The 11504-nt window shown below is 41.9% G+C and overlaps 1 protein-coding gene across 2 annotated transcripts in view; it reads left to right on the top strand.

The window, feature by feature from the left end:
* Window positions 1–1497: 1497 nt before the first annotated feature.
* Window positions 1498–11504, top strand: part of Usp47 (ubiquitin specific peptidase 47) — a 100421-nt gene continuing 90414 nt past the window's right edge. For both annotated transcript variants that reach the window (XM_057779509.1, XM_057779508.1), the window contains exon 1: window positions 1498–1697. In XM_057779509.1, coding sequence (XP_057635492.1) covers window positions 1659–1697 — 39 coding nt within the window. In that variant the 5' untranslated portion in view covers window positions 1498–1658. The remainder of the gene's footprint in view (window positions 1698–11504) is intronic.

Raw genomic sequence — 11504 nt, 5'->3', positions numbered from 1 at the left:
CAATGCTAGGGAATTTCTCTACCACTGAGCTATGACCACAGCCCAAGCCTGTTAAGGCAAACAAAAATTCTGGTTGACATTAGGAAAGATGGAAAATTAGTAGCTGGATTTCAACAAAACCCTTTGTATTGCTGGAGAATGGAGCAGATAAAAATGAGTATTGTATTAGTAAGAGTAGTTGAAAATGCATTTCTTCCATTAGAATCAAAATCTTTGTGGGTTACCTTTTTCAGCTTATGACAGCTATTAAAGCCAACTACAGAAATAACCTGAACACTGAATCAGATATTTTAATAAGTGTTTCATAAAGAATTAAAGCTTTTAAAACTAATGAAATCTAGTCAATCACAGTGAGTTCACTAAATATTTTCACTGGGGTTAATGGATTTTTTTATACCATTACTATTTAAAAACTCATTTATTTTAAATGTTTGTTTTGCTGTATTTTTTTACATTTTATAGATGTCTTACAATTCTATCAATAGCAGAATTCTAATAACGCTTATATAATATATGGAGAGCTTTGCGGAGGGGTACAATAGAAACAGTGTGGAGAGCCACGAACACAGGTAAGAGAGTTGGCACTGTGGGTGTCGGGAACATGGCAGGATGGAATTAGCCCAGCAGGCTGCAAAATCACGAGTTTGCTGGAAGTCTCCATGAAGGACGCCTCGCTAGGTCTTCATAATGGAACGAGTGGGATTAAGAAAAAAAATGACTAATTGCGAGATTTGTTTAGTGTAACAGCCGGCATTTACCGTCAGAAGAGATTAAAATTCTCCAAAAAAACCAACCATGTTCAAAAGAACAGTACATGCTGAAGCCCATTTCACCTCTGTTCCCAGAGGCTCCCTCAGACTTGACCCTGTAGCATGTTAATCGCTAGTTACCCAAAAGTGTGCAGAGGGGAGCACCTCTCGGTGCAATGACTCCTCTTTAAGGGACTTGGGGGGGGTGCTAGCGGATGGGCACCGAGGTCCCTAAGGAGAATACGGCTGGAGGAGCTGAGTGACTGGGGGCGAAGAAAACAGTCCCGAGGACTGAGGCCAGAAAGGTGACTTCTCTCCAAGGCGCGTAGTCTATCAGGAAGAGGCCAAAGGTACCTGAAGAGGGGCTGCAGCACCCGCGCTTGGAAAGAGGAAGAGTCGCACTGTAGGGTCGGAAAGGGGACTCTGAACTGGTACGTGTCCATGACTCTGGGGCCTGGTCCCTCCATCCGCCAACAGAGGGAGTCGGAGGATGGAAGAACCGGACTCCTAGTTGTGACAAAGCGTTTGCACCGGCCCTCAACCAGCGTTGCGTACCCTAGGGTCGAGAAGGAGGTGAGAAGATTCCGAGCTTGCGGCGGCAACCCTCGTACAGCAAGCGCCGGGCGCTCGGCCGCGCGCCCACCGCGCCGAATTCTCGCGAGAACGGCAGCCGCCATTTTTCCATTGATTGCCGCGAGCCGGGGGAGGGGCGGCGGCGGCGGCGGCGGCGCCCTGGGTCGGTGTCTGCGCGCTGGCGTCTAAGGCCTGAGCTGAGGCCTCCGCGGTTGCGGGAGCTCAGGCGGTTGGGAGGATGACTGCCACTGCCCTTCTCTCCTGAGACACCGAGCGGCCGCCACCTCCACCCGTCCCCCGCAGGCAGGGCGGAGACGAGCGGTCGGAGTCTGAGCGATGGTGCCCGGCGAGGAAAACCAACTGGTCCCGAAGGAGGTGAGGGGCCGGCGGGCCGGCCTAGGCCCGAAGCCTGCGGACCGCTCGGAGGCGCGCAGGCCCGGGGCGGGAGGCTGGTAGGGACGAGCGCCGTGCGGCCGGCTGGACGGTGGGCGCGGCGGGCAGTTGGAGACCGCGGACTCCCGGGGGCCATATAACTGGGGGAGACCCCAGGCTGCGAGGGACGAAGGCATCGAAGACTGGACCGGCGGAGCCCCGTCCCGCTCCGGGCGCGGGTTGGGGAGAGAGAGTGGCCTTCTTTGAAGTCCACACTTCACACGTCGAGCCGAGAGAGTTAGGGATCATTTCAAAGAAAACATTCTGGAACAGTTGCCCGTGGGCAGGACGGGGTGACCGTGCTGTTTCTGGGGTTTGACAGTGTATAGCTTACAGGGCTTGTGCAATCTACACCCAAATTGAGATCTGTGGGGACGGCCGACTTAACTGTTACAGAGTTTTGTTTTGTTTTTTCCAACTCCTGTTACTTCGTTGTACTATTGGCCTGCCTAAATGGGGCCTACCCAGGATTGTTGAAAAAGTAGGGAAGTGAGACTTGAATGGGAAGGTAGTAGATAGCCGAGTTAATTTTACCATCTGGAGAGGTGAAATTTTGTTTTATTTGAGTTTTTGGTTGTTCACTGGTGTTGCCAATTTGGGTGACTTAAATTCTTAAAAGCGAGTGACATGAGACTCCCGGACTTCTTGGCTTCCCTTGAACAGTTAGTAGTAGAAGATTAAAGTTGGAATCCTGCACTGGCCAGTGGATTTCGACATATTAATAGTCTGGTTGACTTTATAAATATCCCCAGCACTTTGAAACATGTATTTTTAACTGCTGATCGTCAGGCTTAATGCTTTGGATTTTTATGTCTCATATACCTTAAATAGATGCCAAGTGTTAAGTTGAATTAGCACGGGAGGCTCTTTATATCCATGCATGATCATTTCAGATTCCTAAATGTTTAGGGCTTTTTTATATTGTAGCAACTCATTGCTACACCGACAACCCCTGGCACAGTGCAGAAGTGACTTTATTAGGGTTTTGTACCTATCCAGTTAAATCCCCAGCTTTCATCAGATGGACAATAAGTTGATTCCTAGGGTTTTGTTTTGCTCTTTGCCGTGTAAGCGTTGGTGAATTGGAACTCACTATACAGGCAAGGCTAGCCTGGAACTCAGATATTCGCCTGCCTCTGCCTCCCTAGTGCAAGGATTAAAAATATGTACCCCTACGATCCGTGTGTTTGTTGTTCAAGGCTGAGTTAAGTGTCAGTATTTATCTGTGATGCATCACTAATTCTCTTTAGAACAGATAAACATGAATTAGAGGTCTTGCCTCTGAAACAGTTTCAACAACTAAGGGGTGGGAGGTGGGGAAACTGGAGTCCAGTCAGTGGTTTTGTACTTTGTACTATATCAAGGAAGGAAGTAGTACGTTTTAAGAGAAAGGTAACCTTCATTTCGTTTGATGCTGGTTTCCATTCTAAGAGATAAAATTAATTCTTAGTTTCTAGCTTCTAGAAAATAGAGCATAGGTGGAACCCTGCATAAGATTACATTAGTAATTGAATTTGTGTAAGTCTTGATAGAGATATACATATACCCTGATTTGCAGGAACTTATCTGTTGTCTTAAAAACTGCTTTTGCAGTGCTTGCTTTCTCTCTTGGAAGTCTGACGTCTCCCTTATCTGATGAGCCTAACTTTTTTTTTTCTTCTGGATTTTATGTACTATTTCCTGTTCCTTGGTTTTCACTATTTTACCCATGGTTCCTGCTTCCTGAGGTCATGCACAGTACTGCTCTTGAGATGAAAACTTTTGCTTTTAGTCAGTGTAAACTTTTGTTTTTAGCTAGTCAGATAGTGTGACGGCCCTACTTATTCTCCTTCCAAGAGGTTATTTCTATTTCCATATTTGCTTCTGAATTACCGGGACTGTGTTCAAAAGGGAGCCAGTGTTCTCGTAACCAAATACATGGACTTTCTCCCTTCTTCTTTCTTGAGTTTTTTTGTATTGCTAGATACTTAAAACAAACATCCTGTCTGCCCGCTATTACCCAAAGCCTGTTTCTCCTATTCATGCTTTTAACAGTCAGTTTTATTTTCTTTGTTATTCAGATAGTTAAATCATACAATGGTAAATCTGAGAGAAAATTGTGGTGATCAGCTAGTAATTTAAACTTCCTGTTTCACAGGGTGAGAAGTACAGCTATCAGGTTGAAAGTGACTTGTTCAAGCAAGGCCTCAGTGGCAGGTAGAAGACTAGAGCTTGTTGGGTGTCCTGTTATTTCTTGCTTGTCCTCTTAAGTTTACTCCTTGTTACCTTGTGGCAATAAGAGTAGTTTATAATTTTTCAGGTACTTGTATTTAGTGAGATGAATTGCAGAATTGAAAGTGTTTCTGCATCTATTCCAGTGGGTTATATTAACAATCCTAGAAAAATTTATTTTGCTTCAGAGAGGCTCTCACCCTTATGGATATGGCTTTTGATTTTGTGTATGAATTAAGATTATTTTGGTTCCTGAAACTCTGGGACGAGAACTACTGGAGACAGCATCTTAGTGTACAGAGATTAACAAACTGTAGCCCAGTTCCTTTCCTGCTTTTATCAGTGATTTTTGAATTGTTGAATTAAAAAAAATCAAAAGAATAGTTTTCTGTGATACATGGACATGGTTGACTTGGGGATTTCATTATTAGGACACAGCCTCCAGGGACGGCAGCAGTGTTGAGTGGTTGCTGTATATATAGATTGTGTGCAGCTTGATAGTCAAGGCTCAGTACACTTGCTTCTGGCCACAGCCTGCCTTTTCCAAGCTTATCATCTTTCTTCCCATGGAACAAGTTTTTAATGTAGACAAACAGGCTTCTCTCCAGTTTGTTTTATACTTCTGTTCGTGCTGTCCCTCTCTCCTACTAACTTCAGCTGTTCAAAACCTCTGTAGTCACTCATAAGCCTTCTCCTTTAGTTTGAAAAGTCTTGAGCATTTTTATCATAGGAATTTCTCCTTAGTAGGCTTCTGCGTATGAGTGGAGATCACTTAACAGTTCATAAAGAGTGCTTTGGATGTCTATTGTAACCCTGCATTTTATGTTGTTCAGTGACATTCCTTGACAGCAGAAGTGGCATGTTTCTCCCTTTTGTTTTTATATATTACAAGTCTAGGGGAGGGTCTCTGCTGGAGTATTGACTAGTAAATATTCATTTGTATGCCTATAAGGATGTAAGGAGACTTCAAATTCTAACGGGCTATCCTCCGCTTGGAGGTATTCCACAGCACAATTGGCAAGCTGATTCCAAATCCATGACTTACCCCATAATATCTTTTTTTCTTTCTTATTAGGAGAGCTCTATTATTTTCAGTTTTTGTATTGAGAGAAATCTAGATCTTTAGTGTCATCTTTTGATAGTGAGCATTGGTCAGCGTTTCCATGGCTGAAGATGAAGGAGGGGGACAGCAGAGCTCACTATTTCTATCTGGAGTCTATGTGCCTCAGTTCTTCCCATGCTTCTTGCCTGTTCATTTGGACAGGATCCAAGTGGGGTACTCCTAAATAGTACCCCAAAAAGAGCAAACGGAGAGGGTGGTGTTCACTGAGGAGATCATCCCTCTTTTACTCTACTTATGTTTTTAAATTGTGGACTATTGATTTTGGTATTGAGATTGTTTGCTTTAGTATGTCCAGTTTTAGTTATTGCTTGGGGGTGGTTTCATGCTGTTTCCTTCAAAAGGTTTGGGACATAGCATGTATGAGTGAGTACTCTGCCATGTAGGAGAAAGTTAGAATAGACACCACGTATCATAGATTAGAAACAGTAAGGTAAGGTACATATTTATTAATGTTTTAATGGTTTTTGTTTTTTGATACAGTCTCTCTATGTAGTCCTGGGTTGCCTGGAGCTTACTATGAAGACCAGGTGGGCCTTGAACTCACAGACCTCCTCCTGACTCTGAATGATGGGATTAAAGTTGTGCACAGTACACCTGACACTACTAAAGTTTTAACATGGATACTTTTAGCACAGAGCATATAAATATAGGAAAGAAGTGAAAAAATATGTGTAAATGTAAATTGCATGCTTTGTTTACATGTAAATGTCAAATGTGCGTGCGTGTGTGTGTGTGTGTGTGTGTGTGTGTGTGTGTGTGTGTGTGTTTTCTGTGCTGTCACTACTCCTTACATTTGGAACTGGTTTTGGCATCTAATGATGATGGTAATAACCAACATTTATTGAGATACCAGATACTGTCACAGGTGCTTTTTGTTTATTAACTCATTTGAGGGCAGCAGCTTCACAGCTGTGTAGGAGAGATCTCTAATGACTGTTGGTTTCCCTGTCGTCTTCTTTCTTGTAGATTAAATCTTTTCGCACTGTCTACTAAAGACCATATCAAATGAGTAATCTTTTAATTTTAATCTCTCTTGTTAAACTACTTGGAATTGTTGTGATGCTGTATTCATTTTTTATTTTATTTATTTTAAGCAGGGTTTCTGGTAGCCCTGACTGTCCTGGAACTCACTCTATAGACCAGGTTGGCGTCAAATTCACAGAGACCTTCCTGCCTCTGCCTTCTAAATGATTGCTGGGGTTAAAGAGGTGCACCAACACCACCACCCAGTTATTTTGTTCATTCTTACAAAACATTGATTTTTGCCTGTGAGAGGCTTCTCAGATAATACCCACCAGTGTCTTAAATGGAAGTATTGATAGAGAGAGGTCTGGCACTTCCTGATATTATCATTTAATGAAGTGAAAGGAGACGGAATGCAGACTATGTGTGAGTCCAATTCTGTTGAGAAAACAGTGGACATCTAGGTTCTATGCAGTGCCATAGCGGGAGGTTATACTTTGGCATTGGTGGTTGGCATTTTTCTATGTCTAAATGCTTGTGTTGTCTGACTGTAGCTTTGTATGCTTGTCATTTTTAGGTGGATATTGATGTCATACTGATCATTATTATATATCACTGTGGGGTTTTTTTCTTCTGCCTTCCTGCTGTATTTGAGTATTGTCTTGAGTGAGCACAGTCACTTGTATGACTTCAGCTTTTGATGGTGAAGGCAGCTCATCTAGAGTTTCTACTTACAGTTTATCTATTTATTTGCTTTAGCTAGAACATGGTTTTATTTCCCCCTTTTCCTTTTTCTCGGGTATAACTCTTCACTTAGACATTCTAAAATGTCTCTTGTGCCTTTACCATTTTGCAGCTCTGCAACTGCAATTATTTAATCATTCAAATGTCCTTCTGAGTAGTTGCTCTGCTTCCAGGATGGCTAGCCCTAGTCATCTTCAGTATACCTTACTAGGGTTACTTTGTTAAACAGATGAGAGTTTGCCTTAGGTGCTTTAAATACTTACTTAGTACCTCTGATGACAAATACTTACCTCCGTATTTTTTTTTACCTCCGTATTTTAAACTAGGATTTTAGTAGTGTTCATAGAGACTTATTAGTTGTAGAGCCCTCCTTTGCTTCCCAAGTGCTGACTTTAAAAGGCAACCAGGTTGAGTTCATATTTTTCAAATTTTTCTTATTTTTCTCTATTACTAGTTTAGCCAAGTGGTCCTTAATAGGTGGTAGGGGATGTGTTTAACAATATTGGATGTACAGAAATGAGCAGGGGATGTGCTACTAGCATCTAGTAGATAGAAACCAGGTATGCTGCCAAGGGTCTCTCTAGGGCCAGGGCAGCCTCCTTAACAAAGAACTCTAAGTCTGACATGGTAGCACACTCCTTTAATCCCAGCACTCTGGGAAGCAGAGTCAGGTGGATTTTTGTGAATTTGAGGTCAGCTTGGTCTATGTAAAGGGTTCTAGGACAGCCAAGGCTACATGGAGAGATCATAAGAAAGAAAGGAAGGGGGACTGGAGAGATGGCTCAGTGGTTAAGAGCACTGACTGCTCTTCCAGAGGACCCAGGTTCAATTCCCAATACCCACCTGGCAGTTTGCAACTGTCTGTAACTGTACTTCCAGGGGATCTGACACCCTCACGTAGACAAATATGTACATAAAATAAAAATAAATTTTAAAAAGGAAAGAAAGAAAGGAGAAAGAGAAAGACAGACAGACCGACCTGTAGCTGTGTCAATAGGACCACTGTTGAGAAGCCATATATTGTAAAACCTCTCTGGTGTAAATGTTTGCTCTTATGTTCAAACCTACCATATTTTTTTTTGGTCATTGTAAGAAACTGCTATGGCCTTCTTACCTGCTCCAGGGGAACCTGTTTATGCTGCAGCTTCTCTGAGCTGGAGGCTACCTTGATTTACATACACAGCAAATTCCAGATTGGTTTTGACCAAGGTGAGACCCTTTCTCAAAAACAAACAAAAACCCTAAACTTTAGTAGAAGAAAGTTTTTCTATGAAAAGAGAAAAGAAAAAATAGAAAACAAATGAGAACAGTCCACAGCCAAAGCAAATTAATAGACCTAAGCCTACATAGTTAGAACTCAAGAGAGAACAGAAAAAATGAAGGAAATCACAGAAATTAGAGTTACTTACGCAAAGTTTCCGGAACAGTGAGATAAATTACAAAGTAAGCAGGACTGGCCAGAACCTAGCACTGCAGATAAAATAGACGTACACTGCCGGGCGGTGGTGGCACACGCCTTTAATCCCAGCACTCGGGAGGCAGAGGCAGGCGGATCTCTGTGAGTTCGAGGCCAGCCTGGTCTACAAGAGCTAGTTCCAGGACAGGCTCCAAAGCCACAGAGAAACCCTGTCTCGAAAAACCAAAAAAAAAAAAAAAAAAAAAAAAAAAAATAGACGTACACTAAGGAGTGTAATGTAGACTGTTTGGAATGCCAAGGACCCTCCAGGTATTGGGGAGGGGGACAAGAGTGAGGTGGGGTGCTTCGAAGTAGAAGAAGCTCTTGTGTTCAACAACATCACAAGAGTAGAGGAATGCCTTCAAAATTTCAAAAAAAAAAAGTTTTTTCTGGTTATCTCTCTTTGGAAATGCTGGTTCTTTTCTACATATTTATTTTCCTCTGAATTTATTTCTGTTTGCTTGTGTTGCATTTTGTCTTTCATATAGGTGCTTTTCCTCAAAGGTCTTTGGGGGTTCTGTGTTAACTTAAGAAGGGTCCTTAATAAGGCAGGATAGAAATACTGCCAACTAGTGTTTGTGTTTTCCCTGTATGGTGACATGTCTGGACAATTTCCTAACAAAGTCCCAATAGCTTTGTCTGTTTTGACTGCTGTAGCAAAGTATAATAAGCTAAGTCGTTTTTAAATAACAGAAATTTGCTTCTCAGAGTTCTGGGGGCAAGAAAGTCCATAATAAAGGTTTTCCTTATTCAAAACCAGCACCTCTTCCTGTGTCTTATAGTGGAAGAGAGTGAGGCAGGTCTCTGGGACATCTTTTATAGAGACATTTTCTCTGTGCCCATGTGAGTTAATAAATTCCCAAAGGCCTCGCCTTCAAACATAATTATATTGAAGATTAGGGCTCAGTGTATGCATTCGTGGTATGTGAGGGTGTTGGTGGAGAAACCTTTAGACCATAGCATCTAGGAACACATCAGTTTCTTTTTCTTTTTGATTTTTAGAGACAGGGTTTCTCAGTAGCACCACCTGGCCGCATCAGTTTGTTTTTTTAGTGTTGGTGAGTTGCACAGAAAACACTTTTTTGGCCAGGACGGGGCAAGTTTATGAATGGGTAATAGAGAGGTTCCTGGAAGTCTTATCACAGAGTATGCAGATGATATTTCATTCGGTTTCTCAGTGTTTCAAAATGGCACACACTTCCTTCGAATATACCTGGTTATTATTTTCAAAGGTTGTTCAGGCTTTTGTCGGGAATTGCTGAGGAGAAGAGGGAAACTGGGGTTCAAACTGCTTCTTAGATTTCGGTCACTTATCTTAGGATATCTGGAATGGCCAGTTTACAAGGCTCCTCTTTTTTAAAAATGTCATTATGGATGTCATTATGTCAATTGTAGTTCATGTGTACCTTTCCTCTAGCTTTTTGTTGTTGTTGTTGTTGTTGTTTTTTGTTTTTTCGAGACAGGGTTTCTCTGTGGTTTTGGAGCCTGTCCTGGAACTAGCTCTTGTAGACCAGGCTGGTCTCGAACTCACAGAGATCCGCCTGCCTCTGCCTCCCGAGTGCCGAGATTAAAGGAGCGTGCCACCACCGCCCAGCTCCTCTAGCTTTTTTAACCTTAGCATTTCCAGGACTGTGAAACAGTTTTCAAGTCAGAATCAGCCTTATTACAAATGAGTAACCACAGTAGAGAAATTATTCAGATGTGGTTTTTTGTTCGTTTGTTTGAAACAGGGTTTCTCCTTGTAACTCTGGCTATCCTGTTTGTAGACCAAGTTGGACTTGAACTCACAAAGGCCTGCCGCCTGCCTCTATCTCCTGAATGTTGGATTTAAAGACATGTGCCACCACTGCCCAGCTAAGGAAATTTTCATGTTCTTACTAACAGTTATCTGTTTTTCTGATTAAACTCTTCCATTTTGCACCAAGGAGAGCCCTTTCTGTTCGGCGTCCTCATTCTCCAAATACTTCCTAATTCTCTAGTAGCACACAGTGCTGCTTCTGTTCATCTTACATTCCCCTACCCCAGCCCTGGACTTCTTGAAGGACCTTCCTTTGCTAAAATATAAGCAAGCATGTATCCGAAGTGCCTGGCTCACAGCTAAGCAGATGTGTGGCAATCTCTCTCAGTTGCCTGCCATAGTCAGTACCACTTGCCTCGCTTTTTAATTTCTAAACTCTTGTCTGTTTCTTTTGGGTTTATGCTCTTGACATTTTTTTTCTCTTGTTTTAAATATAGTTGAAGAGCACAAATTGCACGTATGTGATCTGTGATCTGTACACTTTAGCCTAAAGTTCTTAACTTAGTGTTTGGTCCTCTGGGTATGCCAGTTTTGAATCCCATTTCACTCCCCCACTTGCTGTTCCCAGATACCCCATGAATTTATGTCACTCTGTGCCCAGTCCTGAGTGGATATTATGAAGTGTTTATTTTTGTTATCCAGTTTTAAGGAACTTTAAATAGGTGAAATTGGATGTTTCATGAAAGTCAGTATTTTAAGTGTTTTCTGAGAATTCCTGATTCTTTTTTGTTTTAATTTTCTTTTCTCCCCTTTTGGATTAGTGATGTAACCTTTTATGTCTTGTGTCTAGACACTGTTATTGGGGAGTGGCAGAATGGGAGGTTCAAACATTTCTAGATCAGTAGAGCTAAATGTTTGCCATATTAGACAGACTGTTGAAAATAATTGCCAAAACAAACAAACATAAAACAACATTAATATAGTTAAATACTTAGAAGAAACTAAAGTTCCAAAACCCATCTTCCACTTAAAAAATTGCTTATTATTAAGGATCTTCAGTCAGTGAGTTTAGGTGTCACGTATAGAGGCATAGTTCTGTGAAGTTCAATGTGCACTGGAGTGTTTGTGGGTATTGGTGGACTGAATCTGAGACAGTTCTCCTTTGTTAAAAAAAAAGAACTTTCACTAAATGACTGATTAAAAATAATGTGATTGCCTCATCAAGATTCTTTTTTTTTTTATTTTTTATTTTTTTGAGACAGGGTTTCTCTGTGCAGTCTTGGCTGTCCTGGTGGACCTCAAACTCATAGAGATCTACCTGTCTTTGCCTCCCAGGTGCCAGAATTAAAGGCACACACCACCACACCCCTTCACCAAGATTCTTTTTTTTTAATATTTATTTATTTATTATGTATACAATATTCTGTCTGTGTGTATGCCTGAAGGCAAGAAGAGGGCACCAGACCCCATTATAGATGGTTGTGAGCCACCATGTGGTTGCTGGGAATTGAACTC

Source organism: Chionomys nivalis, chromosome 8, assembly GCF_950005125.1.
Source record: "Chionomys nivalis chromosome 8, mChiNiv1.1, whole genome shotgun sequence".
Taxonomy (NCBI): domain Eukaryota; kingdom Metazoa; phylum Chordata; class Mammalia; order Rodentia; family Cricetidae; genus Chionomys; species Chionomys nivalis.
This window is presented reverse-complemented; position numbering and strand designations above follow the sequence as displayed.